At 45.7% G+C, this 24607-nt stretch overlaps 1 protein-coding gene across 6 annotated transcripts in view; it reads right to left on the minus strand.

Annotated features, from left to right (window-relative positions):
* The window catches only part of LOC135907683 (A disintegrin and metalloproteinase with thrombospondin motifs like), an 82309-nt gene that overhangs the window by 26438 nt on the left and 31264 nt on the right, over positions 1 to 24607 (minus strand). Inside the window, exons 1-7 of one of the 6 annotated variants that reach the window (XM_070526995.1) lie at positions 15012 to 15240; positions 14198 to 14370; positions 12725 to 12817; positions 9747 to 9867; positions 9331 to 9390; positions 9158 to 9276; positions 9015 to 9086 (exon numbers count right to left, since the gene is read on the minus strand). In XM_070526995.1, coding sequence (XP_070383096.1) covers positions 9015 to 9086; positions 9158 to 9276; positions 9331 to 9390; positions 9747 to 9867; positions 12725 to 12817; positions 14198 to 14370; positions 15012 to 15081 — 708 coding nt within the window. In that variant the 5' untranslated portion in view covers positions 15082 to 15240. Of the gene's footprint in view, positions 1 to 9014; positions 9087 to 9157; positions 9277 to 9330; positions 9391 to 9746; positions 9868 to 12724; positions 12818 to 14197; positions 14371 to 15011; positions 15252 to 24607 lie in introns of those variants that run through there. The other 5 variants (XM_070526993.1, XM_070526994.1, XM_070526996.1 and 2 more) reach the window with 5 other exon arrangements.

The following is a 24607-nucleotide window of genomic DNA, read 5'->3' on the forward strand; positions in this document are numbered from 1 at the left end:
AATGCCGCATTCTTCTGAGCCAGCAAGTGCGCCTTTTCATTACGCAGTCTCCGCGAGAGAGATTCATTTGGGTGATCTGAGTTTTGACGAGGCTTTAGGGCTGATAGTCAGGTAACGCCATGGCGTATAATCGTTTAACTTGGTTGGAAGGGAAAATGCGATAACTTTTAATGAACAGTCACCCTAAATAGGCTCCGAGACAGTACTAGAGTATACGTGCTCTTGAACTGCTGAAAGTAGGGTGAGATTTGGCAGCGCCACTGACGCTCCTATCCTCCTCTACTAAATTGAGTTTCGACCATTGCCTTGTTGCCGAGTGATGGGACTGCGCTCGCCGTTTAATGTGCTGTCAGATGACTAAGCTTGTGCACTAGTTGTAGAGCCATGTCGGTACGAGATCCGTGGTTCTTTGACGCAATTCTCCGTAACAAGTGCAAAGCTTCATTTAACGTCTTGCGAACGTTTCTGAACCATCTGGCGGAAAGTTTGGAAAGAGCAACATCTGCTGATATAACACTTCAAAGAGCACGATGTGCCCATCGAGTGCACCATAGTATAGTGATCTCTTCAGGGCAAGCCCATTGTGTACAAATAAATTTACATTACACTTCAAGTGTTCCATTTTCAATCATAATTTATTTTCGATTATCCGCAGCCTTTTTTGTGGTTTTGCCTAACCTTGCTTTCAGCCGCAGTGTTGATATATCAGCAGCCTGGCCACGCCCAATGCAGGGCAAAGGCCTGTCTCACACTTCTCTAACTACCCTGGTCATGTGCTAATTGTGGCAATGTTGTCCCTGCAAACTTCTTAATGTCATCTGCCCACCTAACTTTCTGCCACCCCCTGCTAGGCTTCCCTTCTCTTCGAATCTAGTCCGTAACCCTTAATGGCCATCGCTTATCTTCCCTCCTCATTACATGTTCTGCCCATGCCCATTTCTTTTTTTTCATTTCAACTAAGATGTCATTAACTCGCGTTTATTCCCTCAACGAATCTGCTCTTTTCTTTTCTCTTAACGTTACACCCATCATCCTTCTTTCCATAGCTCGTTGCGTCGTCTTCATTTTAAGTAGAACCCTTTTCGTAAGCCTCCAGCTTCTGCCCCGCAGGTGAGTACTGGTAAGACAAAGCTGTTGTGCACTTTTCTCTTGAGGGATAATGGCAACCTGCTGTTCATGATCGGAGAATGCCTGCCAAACGTACCCTAGCCTATTCTTATTCTTCTGATTATTTAAGTCTCATGATCCGGATCCGCGGTCACTACCTGCCCTAAGTAGATGTATTCCCTTACCACTTCCAGTGCCTCACTACCTATCGTAAACTGTTGTTCTGTTCTGAGAATGTTAAACATTACTTTATTTTTCTGCAGATTGATTTTTAGACCCACCCTTCTGCTTTGCCTCTCCAGATCAGTGAGCATGCATTGCATTCGGTCCCCTGAGTTAATAAGCAAGGCAATATCATCAGGGAATCGCAAGTTACTAAGGTATTCTCCATTAACTCTTATCCCCAATTCTTTCCAATATATGTCTCGGAATACCTACTGTAAACACGCTGTGAACCGCATTGGAAAGATTGTATCTCCCTGCCTGACACCTTTCTTTATTGGGATTTTGGTGCTTTTTTTATGGAGGACTACGGTGGCTGTGGAGCCGCTATGGCCATCATTCAGTATTTTTACATACGGCTCGTCTACACCCCGATTCCGTAATGCCTCTATGACTGCTGAAGTTTCGACTGAATCAAACGCCTTCTCGTAATCAATGAAAGCTATATATAAGGGTTGGTTATATTCCGCACATTTCTATCACCTGATTGATAGCGTCAATATGGTCTATTGTTGAGTAGCCTTTACGAAATCCTGCTTGGTACTTTGGTTGACAGAAGTCTAAGGTGTTCCTGATTCTCTTTGTGATTGACTTGTTTATATATGACGATATCCTAAAAGGCACCGTGGACGACGCCTTCAATTTGCTCGTCTATAACGACGTTTCTACCGTCGTCGCCATCGTCAAAGGATGCCGCGGCTTCGAGGTAGCCAAAAGACGTCGCATCGTCCCACAGCTTTGCCGGCTCCCAAACACCCCTGTAACGTCTTCTTGCGCCACTCTTACCGCCACATGACCATTTCAAAAGAACGTCACACGCATCGTTCGTCGTGAGATTGAAGCGGCGAGTCCGGGCCCCATTCATGCACGACCCCCTGACGGTACCTTTGACCAAGCGGCTCCCACTATTTCCGTTATTCAAGCAGTTGTGTGGCAAGAAATGGCAAACCTTGGATACCTACCGCCTGCTCTGTCTCCCGACGTGATTCGACACCCGTTCCCATGTTCACAACCTGTTGTGACCAGTATTTCGCTCCCCAGACCACGCAATCATGCTGAATGGTGAACTACAGACGAGAAACCGATCTGCTTCCGCTGCCACCGCGTTAGTCATGTATCCCGCCACTGCCACACCACCTGGATGCCACCGTACTGGCGCTCATTCCCTGCTCCTCGCCCATGCGCCGACGCTCGCCGTTACTCACCTCACCGTCTGTACCCTACTTCTGATGCCCCTGACAGCCGCTCCTCCGTGCGATTGCCATAGCCTCAACGCCGTCGCTCCCCGTCACCCCAACCTCGCCGCTTTTCCTCGCAAACGGACGGACAGAAAACTAGGCCATGCAGCTCTTGGGGGTAGTGCTGCATCACGTTCGTCCTGTCCAAATCCTCCGTTGATGCTCCTCGCCTACACCAACCTAATTGAAGTAGACGTAGACGGTGTTCTGTTGACGTCATTGATACTGGAGCGCAAGTGTCCATAATGAGTGCTAACTTATGTCATCGCCTCAAAAAAGTTCTAACGCCTGCCATCACTCGAGCCGTACGCACCGCCAATGGCGCCACTGTTGCCGTCAGGGTTATGTGCACTGCTCGCATAGGAGTCGCTGGCCGCCAAGTTCCAGTCCTCTTCACCGTGCTGACCAATTGCCCTCATAACCTAATCTTCGGGCTCGACTTTCTGACGACGCATTCTGCCATCATCGACTCTTCCTGCGGTACGCTGTGCCTCGAGCTTCCTCTTCTTTCAGACGTTCGCCCGAACAACCGAACACCCTCTGCAGTACATCGCTTGTTCGCTTACCTACAAAAGCCCTAACCTTCATCGAAGTGGCCTCAATGGCAACCACGCCTGATGGCGACTATGTCGTCGAAGCTATTCGTGATGTCCTTCTGGCGCGCGACATCTCTGTGCCCCACTCCGTCGTAACGCTTGCCGTTAATCAGATGTGTCTCCGCGTATTCAATTTTGGCTTGACGAAGCAAGTGTTACCTGAAGGCATAGCGGTGTCCACACCCCGGTCAGTGACAGAGGACCACGTCACTGCTTTTGCAGCCGACGCGTCTCCAGATCCTCCTGATTACCAGCCGAATGCCTTGAACCACGACGTCCATTACGTCGCATGGTCACTCCGGACCGCGCACCTGACCAAGCAGCCACCCTATATCGCCTTTTGCTTTCCTAACCCGACATATTTAAGAATTGCAATCGATCACTTGGTCAGGCGTCCCTTGTTAAGCATCGGATAAACACTGGTGATGGTGTTCCCATTCACCGCCGACCGTATCGCGTGTCCATGGCAGAGCGTCAAGTTTTTGAGCAGGAAGTAAACAAGACGCTCGCCAGAGGCATTATTGAGCCCTCGTCGAGTCCTGGGGCGTCGCCAGTCGAGCTCGTCAAAAAGAAAGATGGCACGTGAGGTTTCTGCGTTGATCACCGCCACCTAAACCGAATTACTAAAAAGGACGTTTCCCTTTACCACTTATCGATGACGCTCGTGATTGTCTTCACGGTGCCGAATACTCTTCGTCCATCGACCTTCGATCTGGTTATTGACTGATTTCCGTCGATGAGCAAGACCAAAAAAAGACCGCTTTCGTCACTCCAGATGGTCTCTACCAATTCGACGTATGCCGTTGGGTTTATGCAATTCCCCTGCCACGTTCGAACGGATGATCAACTTTCTGCTTCAAGGTTTCAAATGGTCAATTTCCCTTTGTTACCTCAACGACGTCCTTGTGTTTTTTCCTACATTTGAGGCGCTCCTTGAGCGCGTCGCAGCTATTCCTGACGTCTTGCGCAAGGTTGGGCTCCAATTAGGCTCATTGAAGTCCAACTTCGGACGCCGACAGATTACAGTGCTAGGTTATCTCGTCGATGCTTCCCGAGTTCAACCCGACCCGGAGAAGGTTCGAGCAGTAACGGCTTTTCCTGTACCCGAGTCTATCAATGACGTCGAGAGTTTTGTGGGGCTCTGTTCTTATTTCCGATGGTTCGTGAAAGGTTTCGCAGCGATCGCTCGACCATTCACTCAACTTCTTAAGAAAGACCTGCCTTTTACGTGGTGTTCCCCTCAGGCTGCCTCATTTTCGCGCCTTATCACAATTCTCACCAATTAACCGGTCTTAGCCCACTTTGACCCATCCGCGCCTACAGAGGTCCGAACCGATGCCAGTGGACATGGGATCGGCGTTGTCTTATCGAAACGCCAACACGGACACGACCGCATTATAGCCTACGCTAGCCGGTTCCTGACAATTGCAAAGCGTAACTATTCGATTACCGAGCCTGAATGTATTGCTCTCGTCTGGGCTGTTTCAATGTTCCGGCCATATTTACATGGCTATAGCCCTTCTCAGCAATCACAGACCAACATGCGCTCTGTTGGCTTTCGTTCCTCAGATCCTACTGGCCGGATTGGTCGTTGGGCCCTCCGAGTACAAGAATATCCCTACACAGTGACTTACAAGTCGGGACGCCAACACCAGGACGCAGATTGCCTATCTCGCTACCCAGTCGAAGACGCGACCTCTACGTCTCATACTGACGCCAACGCCTGTGTTATCTCTGTTTTTCCACTGCTCCATGTCGCCGACGAGCAGCGCCATGACCTGTCCTATCGTATCATCATTGACCGCCTAGAATCAGCACTTGCCGACAGTTCCCTTCGCTTATTCACACTTCAATATAGCGTACTCTACCGCCACAACGTTCACCCCGACGGCCCTGCATTACTCCTTGTGATCCCTAAACACCTTCGCTCGGATTTTCTCCACCAACTTCACGAGCTCCCCACTGCCGATCAACTTGGTGTGTCACGTACCTACGACCGGATTCGCCGACGCTTCTTTTGGTCATGGCTTGCTCGTTCCGTTCGAAGATACGTAGCTGCGTGTGAGAAATGCCAGTGACGCAAGACAACATCGACGCTACCTGCTGGGTACCTTCAACCACCCGACATTCCCGCGGTATCATTCTTTGGGGTTGGTTTGGAACTTTGCCCTTTTCCTCTTTCTACCTCTGGGAACAGATGGATAGCTGAGGCCACGGATTACGCCACGCGCTACGCCATCACCCATGCGCTTCCTACAAGCTGTGCCTCAGGTGTCGCCGGTTTCCTTCCACGCGACGCGATTTTATTACATGGAGCTCCGCGACAACTTCTCACAGACCAAGGCCGGACATTCCTATCAAAATTTATCTCGGAGTTCCTGCAGTCCTGTGACATTGAGGCAAGAGCTATCCACGTCGTACCATCCGCAAACAAATTGCCTCACGGAGCGTCTTAGTCGCACTCTCACAGACGTGCTCGCGAAATATGTCTCTTCAGACCACACTTACTGGGACCTCACCCTACCGTTTGTCATATTTGCTTATAATTCCTCCCGCCACGACACCACCCGTTATTTCCCTTTTTCTTCCGTTCGAGTGAGAACCAGGACTGCCCTTCGACAAAACCCTCCCTGTTCACGCGGGACCGACCAGTGAATAGGCACTTGACGCCATCGCCCGCAGTTCTCACGCAAGAGATATTGCCCGTGACCGTACATACAAGGCGCACAAGACTGCACCGACTAAACCCATCACTTCAACTCAGACCTCCAGCCGGTGTGCACCGCCTACTCAGCACTAATTGGAATGGCTGATAGTCCTGCTTGTGATGTTTGCGCATGCCAGGAGAACATTGACCACATATTGTGCCATTGTCGTCAATTTCAAGCACAAATACAGTATTTGTCCGACACATTGAGGAAACTAGACGATCGTCCTCTGAGTGAACAGACAATATTAGAGCACCGTCCCGACCGATCATCGGCTCAGAAGGCAGTGAAGGCACTTTTGTGTTTTCTCAGAACTTCTTGTTTGCTCGAGTGACTTTAACTGAAGTGCTGTCCGTACACGTACTTACACCTTCTCTCTCCCTTCTTTCTCTTCCCCTTCTTCCTTCCCCCAGTGTAAAGTAGCCAACAAGACTATTGACTGGTTAACATCCCTGCCTTCCTGTATTTTTCTCTCTCTTGCCCGTGACCGCCTTCTGAAATCCCAAGAGAGTCAAAGGCGTTTATACGACCGGCGACACCGAGACGTGCACTTCCCGCCTGATTCTTTGGTGCTTCTATGGTCTCCATCGCGTCAGGTCGGCCTGTCAGAAAAACTGCTGTCTCGTTACACAGGCCCATAGCGAGTGCTTCGTGCCGTGACTCCCGTCACCTACGAGATCGTCCCCTGACGCCCCATCTGCTTCCCAGTCCAGTGATATCGTGCACGTTATCCGACTGAAGCAGTATCACCCTCCAAGTTGTGACATTTAGAGGCTCCGGGACGTCGCTTCTGCCACCGGGGGATTATGCTACACGCGTGCACGTGGTATCTGATTGTTTGAACGACGCTTGTGGGCGCCATCCCTCGACTAAAGAGGAGGAAGGATGAACTGGGCTCGCGCTGTGAATATAACCGGTCAGCGCTGCAACCACTGTTGTAAATATAACCTGTACATAGTTGCTCGTCATACTGACTTGTCCTTCGCGTAACAGTATTAGTCAGCGTTGAATTTATTGCAACCTGAGTGGTTGCACTAAGTCAATAAAGCATCGGTACCACGCAGCCTCATTGACAACTGCTCGTGCAAGTTTGGGTATCAACTCAAATGAAAATTGTAACTACAAAGCAACATAATCGCCTTTTGCATTGCCATTTTCAAAGCAACGTGGTAGATATTTATTAGAGATTGCAATCACCTATGCCTCTGTTTTTAGTAGCAACCACGCCTTGTTGCCCTTATGAACAGGTATTCATCAAAACATGTTGCCCTGTACACGTGCTGTTATTAGAATCGCGCCAGTTGGTGTCAAGTGCAAAATTGTCATTTCCAACAAAAGCAACTATAATAATTTGTAGTAGGCCACACGAGCATCACCTGTGGCAAGAAATTACGTGAGAGAACAGGGGAAAACATGATGGCCGTTACCCGTGTGATGATTATTTTTTGTCGATGAAGTTTTATAAGTATTGTTATTCTTTATTTCTCTGCAACAGTATTTCATATCGTTGCCTGTAATTGCATGTGCTAGGAAAATATATTTCATGTACCTGTTTGTGTTCACTCTTTTTACTTTTAATAGTCCGATGACCCCGTATGTGCATGCACGTTGATTTCTCCACATGCATTCCGTTGTTGCAAATGTCGGAGCAGCTGCCGCACCACGCTAGTTGTCACTCTAATAAATTGTAGTTGCGGCGCCATCTTTCTTTGTTTCAAAAGCAAAAAATTAATGAGTTCATGCTGTTTTTCGGTGTTCCCTCCGTTAGAAATGGTAAGCAGGCTTAACATTAAACAAAAGGTAAAACGCACTCGCCGGCACTCGGTGAGCATTTCGAGTTCGTCATTCAGTCCGCAAGAAGTGGTTAACCAAGGGGCTAAATATTTGTAAATCACGATCATACAAAGTCATAAGACTATGGAGCCAACCAAGGAAATCATAGGGGAAATTAGAGCAGACAGAAATTGAGACGTAGAAATTAGTGAAGAAAAGTTGAATGATGGACGAAAAGATAAATTGCTGTTGGCAGAATTCTCGCTCACAATCTCCGTATTCCACGTGCGCCGCACTACAAGTTGTGCTATGGCAAGGGCCATCATTCCAGCCACTATCTTGGGTATTTTATGTGTAGTAGATGTAGCCCTGGGTGTGCCAGCCAGCGACATTCTGCGCCAGGGCATCCAACCAATCCAGCAGCGCAATAATTACTCTCCGCACTATGTTCGAGCCTGAGAAAGCAGTGCCTGAAAAAAAAGGCAGGGCTTCACGTACTGCCCCCTTAGAATTAATATAGTAAATCAATACGACGGGCGATCTCTTACGAGTATCAAGCTGAAGGTGAAGGGTCAATCTTTTTTCTCTGAATATTCGGCTTGTAAATAACGCGATAACTGAAGCGGTATCGTAACAGACGCAATAAATACAGCTAGGGCTGTCTAGTGTTCGTCTTGTAACCTTTGTTGTTTTCATCACGTTAGTGACACGGCCCCTGCTCCAAGTAATAATTGCCAAGCAAGCAGTGCCGAGGGTAATAAGTTTCCTGAGTGATGCCTACCACCAAAGTTATCTTCTTTTCCTTCTCGCAAGGAACATAAAGCAGCGGCTGTCATCAGCTAAAGTATTCCGAAATATGGTACGCCAGCTGAAAATATCCCGCCTCGCTACTAGGTCCCGACCGGCAAACCTTACCCAAAAACAGCGATCATCTATTGCCCAATCTTTGTCGTCAGTCTGAGCTGAGTGAATGCGATAGCGTTTGTCGGCATTTTGATGTCATGGACACTGTAAGTCGCTGAAAGATCAGAGTGCAGGCTGGCGAGTACCAGGCTGGAACCGTCACTTCAATGGGCACAATCATGGTTGTTTACGCAAAACCCAAGAAAGCTCTTTGCATTCAGCCTATGTGCAGCGCCAAGACTCCATACGTTACGAGCAACTTAGACTTGAGTACCCCAATTAAGAAAGTGCGTAATGTCAAACACATTGATAAATGTTGGCCTTCTCCCTCTGTTCTATCTCGGCCCCACCAAAATATTGTCAGCCAGTTATAATGGCGACTAAGAGTTGGGCATGCAAGAAGAATCGATTAGAAAAAGGACTGCTGGCAAGTGTGGAGCCGCAAGTAACAGTGATCAAGTACTCACGGTGGTGATTTCAATAGCGCGAAAGACGAGTTGAATTTTAGGGTTCGACACTGTCCTGTAACGGAGGTTCACCTGAAAAGAAAGTAAATAACGATTGGTACCAAGGGCGACGAAATTGCCTCACTTTGGAAACCTCTACTCACAACTTTGAATTCGACCATCATGTAGTATAGCATGTCTTCATAGCTTTTGAATCCTCGATAAAACTCGGAGTCAATAACCACAAATACTTCTGGGAACACAATCTCGATGCTGTAAGCATCTGAAAACAATGACTGTAGTCAACTTACGCAACCTCGAATACTTATTTACTTACTTGAATCTAACTTCAAGTAGCGGGCAGAAAGCTGGCTTAGCCTTTCCTCTGGAAGTTTACCTGCAGAACGAAGAATAACCTAAATTATCTCAGTGAAAACATGATTGGTATAGCAACCAATGAGAAAAAATAGGACGCTATAAATGGCAAATTAGGTTTCCGCTGCAGTAGCTCTGCCTCTAAGTAGCGGAGCACATCCTAACTGATTTTGACCAGTGATAATTGCGAACTTGGCGTAGCGAATCTCAGCGTCGGTGCAGATGCTTCCTAACTTTATGCTACAACATTGAATTTCGGCGCTGTGCAACGCCGGTAATGTATTCAAGCAGTAAAACCGCTGTCCAAATGTACGTGTACTCTAACTACTTGAACTCGCAAAATAGAAATTTATTAAAGAAGAAAGCGACAAGACACACCATAAACATGATCGTCGTCGGTGTCATGAATAGTTTCAAGGATATGGGGATGATGTCCACTTTCTGATCGTTCCATGCCAACAGCAGGCATAATTTTCAAATTTGGACCAACGACTCCTTTCTGCAAAACAGTCACTTGTTTAAGCAAGCAGATAAAATTTCCAGCTCCCAACTATCAGTCAAGCCACCTGTGCTACAGCCAAAGGAATATAATATGTATCTTGCCTCCGAAAAAAAATTAACATCAACCTTTGCACAAGCCAACTAGTTCATTCATGACTGGATAGCAAGTGCCATAATATCCGCAATTCAATTTGCATTACGCTTTCATGCTAAAGTAAGCAGCATCACAGCGGTTTTAGGACCGCATCTTTAAACGTTGTATCAATTAATGTCTACACATTACTGACCGTGAAATATGTGTGTTCATTTTAGAACGCAGCACTAAAATGGGTTGTGGTGGTGCATTCTCTCAAAAGCGCAAGAAAATGGCAACACAGTGGGACAAAATAAAGCCTCTAAAAAGACCAACAATTCATCTGACTCGCAAGTTTCACTTATGCTACCATGTACCGCGTGCATCGTCACCAGCATGCCACGAATGAGACCAAAGTAATGATAATTAACATCGGCCCAATAATTCCCTAAACTTGTCCAAGCGATTGGAATATATTGTAAGCTCTTAGAAATCACTGCTCCCGGCGCAGAAAGCAGCCACTTGCACACTCCTTTTTAACTAGCGCAGCAGGACCCCATAGCCACACGGAGCACATCTTCAACCAGCGGCATAGGAGAAACTTATCTCGACAATCGCACTATCAATAGAAACCCAGAAATTTTGTCTAAGTGGGTTACTTATTATGCGCCCTTCCTCGTAACTCGTAGTACATGCCTATTTTCCTCTCTTGATTCCTCGTCACAGAGAAAGCACAAAAAAGTTCCGCTTTTAGTATTAGGCAGCAACAAAGCGCTGTTTTCTTATCCTCAGACTATGTGCGCGCAGATGAGAAATTATCCTCAGTCTGTATGTGCGAGAGGAGAAATCTGCGCTCTCGTGCGCAGATGAGAAATGATTCATAACCGTTCAATTTAAGCAGTCCCGTGTGGTTGCTCCCTCAAATGTCAAGATGTCTTTTATTCGACAATCATCTCACCTAGTGACACATCTGCTAAAGACTTGACCTACGTGGCCACGAAATATTCATTCGCGCAGGTTAGCGATGCACGAAATAGAGTTGGTCGGGTGCACACGCTTGGTGGATCTGTTTTCTTGCGTGGCTAACTGTTCCTTAAGGCAGATACCGTCAGCTACGATCGAAGTGCACATGTTGATGTCCTGATTGTTTCTGAATGTACACATTTCACTTAAGGAGAATATTTAGGCCTAATCACGTCACTACAGATTAATTACCTTAAAAGGCGCACTTCATTTGCAAGACAAACCGAAACGGTTCGTGGAATAATTATCAATGAAAATGCAATATTGCACTTTACGGCAACGATGTATAATGGGAAGACGGAGGGAGTCGTCATGAAATAGAGCAACGGGTTTCTGTCTCTCAGTTTTGATACAAAGACCTCTATACGCGGCATCAAATCATTCGTTTATTTACCTAAATCTGCATGCCGCACCCCAAAAAGTGGTTGGCGGTGCTACCTTTCCGGGACATAGTAGGGCAGCGTGAAAAGAGTTGGAAAAAAGGAGCCAGCGTACAAAAGAGCATCTGCTCACCGAAATCGTACCAGACAGACAATCAAATGAGATGAACAAAATACGTGCTTATTATAACATACAATCGCGAATTTGACATTCACTGTTGTGCGGGGCAACGGGGGTATCATTGCTTGTTTTCTGTTCCGCAATGACATTCTCGCTTTTACCCAATGTCGAATACGGAAGGGAGTGCGAGCTTTCTTTCAACATTAAGACCATGGCAAACTGCCCATGAACTATGGTTCCTGCATGTGGCATGTGAGCCTACTATAATATCTGCCGAACCCACCTGGGTTAGCCAGTGGCTATGGCATTGCGCCGCTGAACTCGAAAGCCTGTTTTCGATCCCAGCCCCGGAGACGGTAGTTCACTGCCGGCGAAGTTCAGAAAGAATGCTTGTCAACTGAAATTTGGGTGCACGCTAAAGAACCCCAGGTGGTCATAACTATTTCGGGTTTGCCACAGCGGTGTGCCTCATAATCAGATCGTCGTTTGGGTGCGTGAAGCGCAACCACTTATTTTCCTACGCGCCTACACAGATGAAACAAACATTGCTTTGAAGAAATTTTCGTCATTAATGCGCCTGTAGTATTGATAAGCACGTAAGGTATTTTTTTTCGTTCGGTATAATAACAAGAATACATTCTGACAATTTTGTTTTCACTACATTCTGATAATGCTTCAGTGCGCAAATGCGATCGCACAGGCTGGCACCATCCTTCCAACGCGTACATCTAAGACGTGAATAAACTGGATCGTGAGTGAAGCTCTTCCGCTTCTAGTCGGTTATTCGTTTCCCGTTTTTAGAACATCATGAGTATCGTCTGGTAATGTGCAAGAGGGAGGTACTTATATGACGCTCTAAAAAAAAGCTGTTGGACGAATGAAATGTTGCTTTGGTACGTCATTTATGCTGCTTTTAATGCACTCAACGCTTTTACAGTTATGGCGAATGGCTTATCTGTAAATTATAAATGAAAGCTGCTAAAAAACCTTCCTATATGCAGCACCGTTCACCATAACGCTCAATGAAGTGCAGGTTTACGGAAGGATTGCCTTTCTGTATTTATGCGTATGATGCTGGAGATACCTGTATTGCAAGGTCATTTAAGTGACATTGGCCACTGCAGCCGCGATCAGCGAAGTTATGTAGCGCTGCTCTGACATAAGCTCTGGGTGCCTAGTTAACGCGATATGCAGCATTGACAACGCGGCCCATTTATTGCAGAGTGATATTAGATAAAATGTACGTTCTACATCTTACCAATTGCAAAGCGCCGTCTTCTTCTGTCATTATGACTGCAGCAAAACGTTTTTCATCGTCGTACAAATTTTGCTCAAGAGCTTCGACGTTAAACTGAAAAAAAAACAGTAAGTCCATTAGTGCATATAAAATTAATTGCAGATATGTGCTTCTTTAAATAAAGCTACGATAGACATCGCCCGTGCACAACGTCAATAAACCAAAAATATAGAAAAGTATACCGTATATCGTTTCGATGGCAAGCATTTACATCCAGCGCGTGAATAAGAAATGCTGGCTGTATGCAAACAAACGCATTCATCGCAAAATGAATTAGGGCGTGAATGGTTGACGAAGTTGAAATATGACAATCGTAATTTAACAATCGCGCTACGTACGTACCATTAAGGATACCTGGTAATCCTACTAATGACGAATGAGCTATGTTCGCTGTAACACAAGAGTGCGGAATCATGCTGCACTCCTCTAACACGTGGAGGGGAAGGCCTGCTGCGCACTTCGTAATGCGCCGTCTCGCATCGTCACGTTGCTGCTTTCGCAGTTCGGCTTCTTTGGCTTGTTTTCGACGCTTAGCTAGAGCTTCGCTCGGTCGTATCGCGGGGTCAGACTCGCGCCAACGATGCTCTTCGACTTCGCATTGCACCCTCACAGCAAGGGATTGAAACGTGTGCTGTTCGGTGTGTTGTATGGGTCATTTCAATGAATATATGCACTGCTCGCTTTACTTTGCTGAGCTCTTGTGGTATCTCCCTTAAGGGATACAAGCCATTGCATTTTTTGCTTGCTTACGGGCATATGAGCCATTGAGAAGGTCACGCGTGTTTTTTTTTTCCCTACTACTCGACTGAACGCCACGTTTCTGTGCGTTGTGCACGTGATTCCAATGAATCTATGCACTGTATCCTTCGCTTTGCTGAGCGCTCATAACCTCTGCATTACGAGAGGGATGACCGATCGCATTTTTTGGTTGATTAGAGGGTGTATGGGCCATTGCTGACGATGCTAGTTTTTGCACCATTGGACCGGACGAAGCAAATTTTTTCAAGGCTATAGGGGCTCTGAGCCACATAAGGCTTTTACTTTAAAAAAATTTCAGCATTCCTCAGTTAAGTTTAAGCATTTTTCAGTTAGCCCTTGTCAGTTTCAGCTGATAGTGGATTTACCTTCTCATATCAAATACCTAATGAAGATGGAAATATTCTATACCGTAACCAATATTACTTAAAAGGGTATGAATAGGAGCTGGGTGGTACGAGTCCATGGGTGAAAACAGCGAAAAATAAACACTGCCAAGGTTGGAACCAAGGACCAGCGCGGTCCTGTGTTCCTCCCTTGTCCATGTTTGTTTTGCGCTGTTTTCACCAATCAATATTACATAATACTCATAGGATCCTTCAGGAAGACAAGGTTTCGAAGAAGTAAGTGTATTTACGATGACTGAAAGCGTATTGTATATTGATAGGGTATTCTTACATAGGTGTGCTGTGGAACTCCTTGACGATAGGTCCTCAAAAAGAACTCCGGGTGTAGGACAGAGCTTGGCTTTAAGTTGAGAGTTATATCATCATTGATTCTAAGAACTGTAGTGTCTTCGTCGTCACGTGCTTCGAATACCTCGGGATAAACGATGGCTTGATACTTTGGCACTGGAAAAAAATGTTTATCAGTCAGAAGTCACTTGGTTTGAATCATCCTGAGCGTAAGAATTGTTGTGCCTGTTTGGGTGTTGGTTATGTCTATATGAGTAGCCACTACACAAAAGCGCTGTAAGTATGTTGGGCTTTATTTTGCATCCATTGGCACGCTGACGCACCCCCAATTTAACTGTTGTCGAAGCGCTAGCGATAGGAATAGCAGCATCCATTCCTATGTGTCTTTCTGCAACTACGAGTTAAAAAAAACTCCGCACAAAAAATAATACTTAACTTCTAGTGGTCACCGTTTATTTCTGTAGCCTTTCTGAGATATGTTTTCACGAACCGTGCGAGCTGTACCGTAGGAATCGACTGGCGACCCTTTCAAAAATAGTGTCGCTTAACATCATAGCCATATTGAACCTGAAATAACTGTAGAATACGTCCTGGATAAATGTAATGAGTCTTTCCGCTCCTGTTCAATTATCTTTTCATATCGTGTATTTCTACAAGAAGACATACGGCAATGTTAGCTGCAATAAAAACAAAGAGACGCTGCTTGATGAATTCCGGAGAGGCTTAGCTGGAGGCATGTCTAGTATGCTAGTGAAGATTGGTTTAATAAAAGTGAAATTATACGCAGTATTACTCACATTTAGCACCCTGGCAGCGTAGGAGCAGACAAACTACCTGCAGGACGCTAGCAAAGTCTATAATCCTCATGTCCGTGAGTTAGCGTACCCACACTCGCTGAATTTACGCGATCAGTGTGAAGTTCCGAGTTCGGCGGAAAGAGTCCTTAAAGCATGAGTGACCATCCGACGTCCAAGCAAAGCATGAACTGCTAGGAAAAAACGGCGAGCGTTGTATTTTTAACGAGTTCTTTCCTCCTGTTGATCAAAGGCAGGGAAGCGCCTTGTCCAACTTACGTAACCAACCGAATGTCGTGCAGATGGGACGTTGTATGAGCGACTGTATGTCAAGAGACGCTGACACGATGAAACTCACTTAAGATAAAAATTAACATTAAAAGCCGCGTAACTGAAGGTGGTGTTGACTTTTCCGAGCGGGATAACGGAACGCTTCTGCCAAGGCTCTTCTGTGCGACCTATTCGCGTTATTTCATGAACACATGGACATCGAAGAGATCCTAACTTTGCAATAGCAAATGTCACATATATAATAAATACCATCGTTAGAGATATTTAGCAAGTCTATTGGTTGTTGAAGGTGCAGCTTTCGAGAAAACTGCCACATGTTTTTCTCAGCACTGGAAAACAAACTGCTATACATACGTGCCATACTAAAATTATATCCAAACCGTGCTCTGTTTGTCAGATGCCAGTTGTGATAAGGAATCTATTGAGGGGTAATGCTGATAAAGATAACTGGTAAACAGAGCTCAGTAGCTCACTCTCTGTCTCGAAAGTGTTCATTCGCATTTCTACTTCACTTTTCAATTCCACGACAACTGGCAGCAAATGTTGCCTACGTCACCGACGTGTGTGCAAAGAAAGGCTCCAGAACGTGCTCGCTAAATGTTCTAATGAAAACAATGTTTCACGCAGCTGCGCTCTGAAGTGCATGACAAACGAACAACTGACATTGTCTTGAACATGTGTTACATCATTAAACTCTCGAACTGCACTCCTCCAGAGCCGTAAACTATATGGGCCTAATATACCACGACAATCCATATGAGGACAGGATTATGTTGCGCAGCTAAATTATGGACTTGTTTTTACCTAAATCACAATGATGACTTCTTCGCAGAAACTTTGGCTGTAGTCAGCTCGATTATCAAACGAAAAATTCAGGGCTACACACGGAAACGTTATTTCTGGCTTCATACCTGAGGGAAGCTTAAAACTGCGAGAAAAAAACGAGGACCAGAGGAAGGAGCGGTCTAGGTGTATTGTGAGTTCGTTGCTCTTGTTCTCGCTTCTCCTGGCAGTTTTGACCTTCCTTCATGCGTGCGGGGCAAATCCTTTATACGCGTGTAGAGAGTTTCTGAGCTATCTTACTAACCTCAGTGTGGTAATTAGTTGCGTAACCTTTGATCAGATCGGAAATGTCAAAGATGGTTATAATAAGTATCCTCCAAAACGTTTGCCGGTGTTTCGGAGGTGTTTCCCGTAAGCGTGAAATAACCATCTTTCGCTCACCTCTTGCTTGTAGGTTTCAATGCTAGAATGTTAATCAAGGAAGATGATGGACGTCAGACTAAACCTTTGCAGGACTGAGAGACATGTACGTCCCACTTCATCATGTGCGAAAAAATGGATGTTGGCGGCAAAATGCAATTTCTATGGCGTTTGTTTGGGACTGCCATTAATCTAAATATGTCAGGTGTTCGTAAGAGAAAGATTTCGTGAGTGGATACTGCTATGATCGGCCTGGAAATGCGACCGCTCAAGTGTGGCAAACGTTCAAAGTAACTTTCCCGTATCCAGGCCGTTACCCTCATACCTGAGAAAGCGTGATCGCCATGGCTCCTGTCACGTGTTGAGCTGACACGAGTAACCAGAGCCACGATAGGAGGAGGCCATCGACTTTCCAACTTGACAAAAGAACACAAGTTTTCACGTGGCGCAACCAGGTGCAGACTTCGACTACCATAAGGCCACGAGAAGTTGACGGCCCTTCCGCTGCAGACCTCTCCACCAAATGCAAGGGATGTACGCGATGGGTTATTGAAAGGGACATTGCAGGGGACCGTCCTGTCCTCCGCATTAGGCAGAACCTCTTGTGACTCGGATAGATTCGGAACCATGTACCACTGAAGCGAATATATTCTTTCTTTTTTATGCGAAGCATATTACGAGGGCTCAACCCAGCTCCTCAGGCGCGGCGGTGACCATGAAATCACGTGACACCGTGACGTCACGACAGAGGAGAAGTGGCTTTGGCTCAACTCTTGCAAGACGGGCTGGGTGGGAATCGAACCAGGGTCTCCGGAGTGTGGGACGGAGACGCTACCACTGAGCCACGAGTACAACGCTTCAAAGCGGTACAAAAGCGCCTCTAGTGAATGCGGTGTTGCCTTAGAAACGCGCTGTTTCTAAGGCGTGCGTCTCTTGCTCAGGCGCACATTTCGTTGCCGCGCCGAACGCTGCTTTGCTCGACGCTCACCGCGTCCAATGCGGGGCGCGTAGTCGCTGCCCTGTAGCCCATTGTCTTACACCCCTTGGCGGGTCGACGGGAACGCTGTCGCGTTCCACTCTTGAAGGCGAAGAAGTAATGCATGAGTTGTTTCTTCGTCTAGCCGAACCAAATATAGCCAAGCAACAGCAGTTCACCAGGCTAAACAGTGGTTCAACAACTAAAATAAAGGCTAGTATGCTTCGCATCCTGGGCTTAACCTTACCTAAGCCACAGCCATTTTTTTTATGCTGACGATTCCCGCCTTCGTTGTTGTCTCTTGAGTCACGCATTGAAGACTCACCTCACGCGGTCGAGATCTTGTCACTACTAGCGGTGACGAGAATGCATGAGCTAGAAAAAATTTTCATTTTTTAGCCCTTCCCAAATTTGGCCCACGCTTTGATGCGAGAGTTTCTCAAGATTCCTGATAGATTGTTACTGTTTTCTGCATTTATATTTACATCTTTAGTTACCAATCAGCACTAATTTTTTTCTACATTGAGACCATACCTAGTGTGCCAAACTCGACCTCCTGAATTCATGTGTAAATACATTTACGTGCAGAAACGCGCTGATGTTGCTAGTATTTGGCGCATGGGCAAGAAGTGCACACAAATTTTTTGCGTGCTACCTCAGCTTTTCCGCTTTTTCCTGAGGGTTTCGGCCAGTTTTATGAGGGAATTTATTACAGACATTCTATTTTTTGACACCTTGGAAGTTCAGGGAGGCATATGAGTCCCACTTTCCAAAAAATCCGCTCAGTGTAAGTGAGACGAGTGCGTCCCAATTTTTGTAGGAATGAAAGGCCCTTTGTATAAACTGAAAATAATTTCAAACTTCAAGAGTTTTGTTTCAAGTAAGAAAGTTGGGAGAAGTAATTTTTCATCGGGACCTGCGGGGTCAGTCAGACTAATGCGTCCAGTATTTTGGAAAGAACATTTAGTGTGAGTGGAACAAATACGTCCCTCTTTTTCTTAACAGCCGACTTGATTTAGATAAGGGAAGCTGGTTGTAAAGTATTTCTAAACAGCTCGTTTACACATTACACGCATATAACTTCAACAATAAATAAACAAGAGTGGACATTTCCGTTTCTTCCATAAGTTATGCAGCAGAACGCGGTGATCGCTTTTGAAAGTGCCTTTGCGCACATTTCTAATTGGTATTGTTTAATAAATCCGTAAGGCTATATTAAGGATGACATCATTTTGTAATGAGGTTGGGTAGAGCCGCCACGTTTTTCCCAGTAATGCCTTTCCTAAAGCGCAGGAACAAGGATAGCACACACCATATGCTAAAACAAAGCTTCGTATTTGTTGTCAACTTGTCCCTATTAAGGAAAAATACTATTTTGGTAACGTTGAAAACAAATTTATGCAAAACACTTGAAAATTCTAACTACATGGAACCCTGTGAATCGGTCTAATATATTTAACTAAACATACTGAAGGAACAAACACCATGCACACAGCCTTGAGGTCTACATCGGGACTTTGTCCCGATGTAGACCTACAACGAAACAACGAAACATTGGATGAGCTTTCCTTAGGTGCACTTAGGCCAATGCTTCTTCAAAAGCCTATGGAAAAGGCAGCCTTTCTTTGAATTACCATGAGCAGTTGCTTCTAGATGTTGCGAAGACGTCACTCCAGGTGACCTACATAAACTTTAAGGTTTAATGCAGGATGTCACGATCTCCAAGAACAAATGCACAGATTAAAGTTTGCTATGAGAAAGTGCAGTCTACGACGAAGCATGCCAAATGACAACACAAACTGCCGACAATTATCTGTGACATCTTATGTGCCCCGTGTTTCTTGTACCTGTCGAATGCCTTTTGTTGATCCCTGTCTTCAATGTTTGGCAAAATTTTGACGAATAAAAAGCGCTGATTTAAGCATGCACTTCTGCAAAATTGCTTAAGCTTCCTCGTTTAATTGAAAAAAAGTTGATTGGTGACGCTTAGGTGTAAAGAAAATCAGCCTTTGAGGTAGTTCTAGTCATGTTCAATAGTTTCGCGTTGTAAACATGCTTTCTTTACTAAGTGCTTTTCGCGCTTTTATCATTGAGCCATTATGTAAAGCACATGCACGCTTATCACTCACCCAGCTGCGGTTTGAAACGCGGTATTCACGTACCAAAATCACCAAACTAGCCGTGACTTCATGCGTAGCTTTACAAATGCCTGAAGAAATTGTTTTGTTCGGCAACCGCAACTGCAAGCCTAATGAACTTTGTTGCCTTTAAAGGACTAAGGTGATATATCTAGGAAATTGGGAAAGCGAATTTTCGTTTAGCGCCGTATTTTAAAACCCACGCAAAAACTAATCAACACGCTCACACAGTTGTAACTGAGGAATTGATATTTGGCAGTGAAGCGGGGATGGCGAGGCACTGATAGAAAGGACAAGGAGTAGCGCTGCTCTGGTGCTCTTCAAACCGTGTTCCAAAGATACGGATGCACGACATTTTGGCGCGACACTGCAAATGCCGCCACCGCCGTTGGGCACCAGAAACAACGCTCTCGCACCTTTCAGGCACCTCACAATGCTATTTTGATGAGGGGCGCCGCCGCCGGCGTTTCAGAGGTCTCGCCACAATAATGCACGAGCCGGTACAGTAACGCGCCGCTTCAAATATATTGTCCGTTCCGCTTCGACCACCATAATGCGGTATGCACACATCTGTTTTGCAACAACGCTAATGTTCATGCGCACAAAGCTCCTGCCACCAATGTGACCAGGAGCGATGCCCAATTGCCGATGCCCAGTCTGTTAAGCAGAGCAATCAGGGTGCGTGCACGCGGTTTCCTCGTGTTGGTCGCCCAAAAACACGACGCGTTTATTGCGTCACCGGAGAGATAGCCCTGTAGGTGGTAGCCGCGCATGTGGGTCGTTACCATGACAACATGACAGCGGTAGTGACGGTGCACACGGCAATGAAATGACTGCGTATCCAGCACCCGCATCGGTTATATTCCAATAAGAAAAAGGAATACCGATATTCAGTAGACTGCTATCATTGTGGACACTCACTAGCACCTGCAGTATGCCAGCATGGTTATTTAGGATGGGGCATATCAATTCTCTGAACTGTACATGCGATGGGACAGGAGACATGGAACACTTTCTGTGGTCGTGCCCAAAATTCCAAGATGAAAGGGACGCTCTACTAGAAAATCTGCAGCGGAAGGACCTTCCGCAAGCATGCCTGCTACACCTTGTGCTCGCAGAAGGATAAGTTATAGGGAGCAAAGAAACTTCACGATTCCTTATCGCATTGCTAAGAGAAACTGGTCTGACGGACATGTCTTGAACCACCACAGTGATTCTGTAAAAGTTGCTCAGGTGGAGTAATTGCCGGCGTTGATCATCAGGCTAAACCCACCTGTTGCTACAACTTATCACTACCACCGACGCACTATAGAGAAAAAAATCAATATTTTATGCGCCACTTAAAGTAAGTATGCCATTAATAACCAGACAGCTGACAAAATGTTCAGAAACTTTGCATGTACGTAAGAGAAGCTGTGAACTCACATCTCGTGTTTGTCTCCTTTACACTCGCCAAGAGCGCCGCATAAAACTGCGATACCTCTTTTTCTGCCTGAATAACAAACTGCACAAATCTTCATAAATATTAGCTTACAAGCTTAGGGGATTTTTTTCTAAATCGTTGAATATCCTAAATCAAATTTCCACTTGTTGCTCAAGGCAGAATCAGGCTTTGTTTTTTAAATACAGCAAATTATGTTCAAACAGAGACAGCAATTGCCGAATGAATGCATTTCCGCGTTGACACATATTTAAATCTGAGCAATTGGAGCCTTTTACCTAAAGGTAAAATTTCTCTTTTCTGAAAAGCATAAAGTAATGATGCTTATTATTATGGCAAAGTTCGCGCTCGCGGTAACTACAAAACACAAGGGATATATTCAAATGAATGGTGATACGTTTATCGATAACATCCGCAGTCTAGATGAAATTGAAAGGCAGCAACATTGGCAGCATAGCGTCTGCGCTAACAGAGGTTTCACTTGGTGCCATACCATTGTTTCAACAGACACAGATGCACAGACTATATTGCATACCAGACAAGTCATGAGCAAACAATAAACGACAAATATTACTGCTCTCCTATTCAAACGAGAACTGACAATTGACACTGCATGGAGAACTTCATTCTTGAGCACATAGTGACATTTAGAGCATTTGTTCTCAGAACCTAAATTTCCACTCGAATCAAGGTTGCATTGCACAAGACGATGACAGTTCGCTGACAGTGACCACGTCTTTATACAAATAAAATGGGCGTTAAATATTTAACAGCTATAGACGAGAAACAATCACCGCCTACCGAATTAACCATGGGCGCGATATTCGGGGTCGATGGTCCCTTCTCCTCGGTTGACGGAGCAGCGCTAGCTGCAGCCGCCGCGGGGGCAGATGGCGTAACTGCCGACTCACTGCTTGTGGGTCGGACAGCCGTCGGAGGCCGTTGTGACGCTGCCCCCTGACGCGCCACTTCGGCAAAGGTTTTCTTGAGCAGGTATGATACTCGCCTGCGTGCCTCCTTGAAAGCTATGTTTTCCTTGACTTTGATTGTAACAATTTCTTTTTCTTTTTTCCAGGAAGGGCACGACCCCGAGTACGCGGCGTGCTCCCCATCACAGTTTACACAGTGGAGAGCGTTCGCACAAGCTTCAGTGGTGTGTTCGTTGGCACTGCATTTCGCACATGTTTGGTGGCTCCAGCAGCTCTGCGAACTGTGGCCGAAGCGCTGGCGTTTGAAACATCGCAGTGGATTTGGCACATACGGCCTGACACGGAGCTTTATGTACCCGTCCTCGATTGACTCGGGTAGGACACTTGAATTGAAGGTGAGTATTAGGTGTTTGGTTGCAATCTCTTTACCATCTCGCCTCGTCTTTATTCTTTTCACATTGATAACATTCTGCTCACTAAAGCCCTCCAAGAGTTCTGCGTCTGTCAGGTCAAGCAAATCATAGTCTGAGATAACGCCGCGGGTAGTGTTCATAGTTCGGTGCGGAGTCACTGTCCCTTGAACGTCCCCAAATGACACGAGACTGCATAACTTCTCAAATTATTTCAGATCCTGGAGCTCCAAGAGGAGATCTCCACTTGCCATCCTTGTTGCCTTGTAACCTGGACCAAGGGCCTCAGTAAAGATTTTGATACTAGAAATGGGGAGATTGCGCGTACTTGTGTATCTGACTTTTCCGAGTCAATTACGTGAAATCGTGCGAAGTTGGGTCTTTGACGTCCAAAGAACTGAAATACATCTTCGGTGCGCCATCTTTTCTGAGGGCCATCTGGGAGGGGAGGGAAGGAACTAGCCATAGAATAAGGTAATTTTCGGCAATAACGCCAGCCACCCACCGTGGAGCCCTACAAGGGGACGCTACAGGGACTGTAAAAAACAAGTCGTGTAAGCGCCAGCTGTACGTTATCACTATAACCAAATATGAGATAACCTAGGTTGGCTATTCACACAGGGTTACCCTTGCTGCCTGGAAAAATTGGAGGTAAGCGGAAACTAGGAGAAGACAGGAAAGATGAAAAGTGAGAGAAAGACGATGACTGGAGGGAGAGCGAGACAGGAAAAGGCAACTACCAATTTCCCCCGATTTCCGGGGGTGCCGTCTACATGAAGCCGAGGCCAAAGGGGTATGTTGCCTCCGCCGAGAGGCCGTAAAGGTCCAAACACCCGACATTAGCTCAACCCCCAGGATCCCCTTTTCCCCGGACACGGCTAAGCCGCGCACGGCTACGCGCGGGAGGGTCCAACCCTCGTGTGCTCGGATACGTGATGTCACCACACACCAAACGCCTGCTGACGCAGACGCCCCTGCGGGGGATGGAGACCTTGAATGCATGTTTATCAGCGATGCTCCTCGTACATGTTATTTATTTCCGCTAAGTATACGGCAAATAAAAAAATGTCAACGTTGAGATGAACTACGCCTATTGAAATAAAAGGTATTTCCTTTAACCTCCACCGCCCCGTATGTTTAACGTGGCCGAATCATTTTTGTGAAGTACATGCGTGACTGAAATTTGGAATTACATATGCAGAAGACCAAAATACAGTGCATTGTCTCACAACCTTTCTAACTTACACGAATAATGGTCTTATGCTGTTTATAATACTAAGCAAGAAGTGGGTGTTTCGTTACTTAGGCACGGCGGTAGCACAGCATGTGGATGCAATGCAGAAATATTTTCGTGCACCAAGTTTCAAGTCCATGTTAAAAAAAAGCGATCAAAGATTAAGCTTTTCTTCCGCTACAACGCTCTATCCTTAAACGTGTAATATGCACTGGTGCTTTTAGACTCGTATCAATGAAACATTCTAAATCCGTGATAGGGAAAGTAGTAACGCGGTGGCGTGTTGACTGTGAGAGACTTTGTGCAGTAAGCAAAGCAAAGCTATCGTGCCTCTTGATTCAAGTGATGGAAGTGATAGTGATTTCTTTATAACAGTAACCCTAAAATTCCTGCTGTCATTTTTGGCGATGAAACGTGCAGTATGGTTTTGAGCTGATTTGAGAGAATTGATAAAAATTCCTCACGTGGCGATTACATCACGGATGCGAATCCGAGCTGTGGACGAACAAAGGTTCTGTACGCTATTTCACAAGCGGCTGAAGGAGTTTGCCGTAGGTCGCACTTTGATTAGCCAAGTGTGCAACTCTTGCAATGCCATTCTTTAGGTACGCCTTCGACAATAAGTTTATTCGAGAAGAGAGTGGTATAACCGAGGGGCCCGATTTTTATTAATCATATCATGAGAAGCCAAGAAACAAGGGCACCAAGGAAAACATAAGGGAAATTACTTGTGTTACTAGTTGAATTAAAGAAATGATAAATTAATTGCACCCAAAATGGATGAAAAAACAACTTGCCGAAGGTGGGGAACGATCCGTTGTGTTCGCATTACGCGTACAAAGATTACAAAATTATTATTCCAAATTATACATTGTAACTATTGAGTACTTACTCTGTTTGATTGTTTGTTTGTTTGTTTGTTTGAATTAAAGACGCAAAATAACGTTGAGGATCGTTGACGAGCCACGAGATTTTTG

The sequence above is a fragment of the Dermacentor albipictus genome, chromosome 10, assembly GCF_038994185.2.
Source record: "Dermacentor albipictus isolate Rhodes 1998 colony chromosome 10, USDA_Dalb.pri_finalv2, whole genome shotgun sequence".
Lineage (NCBI taxonomy): Eukaryota > Metazoa > Arthropoda > Arachnida > Ixodida > Ixodidae > Dermacentor > Dermacentor albipictus.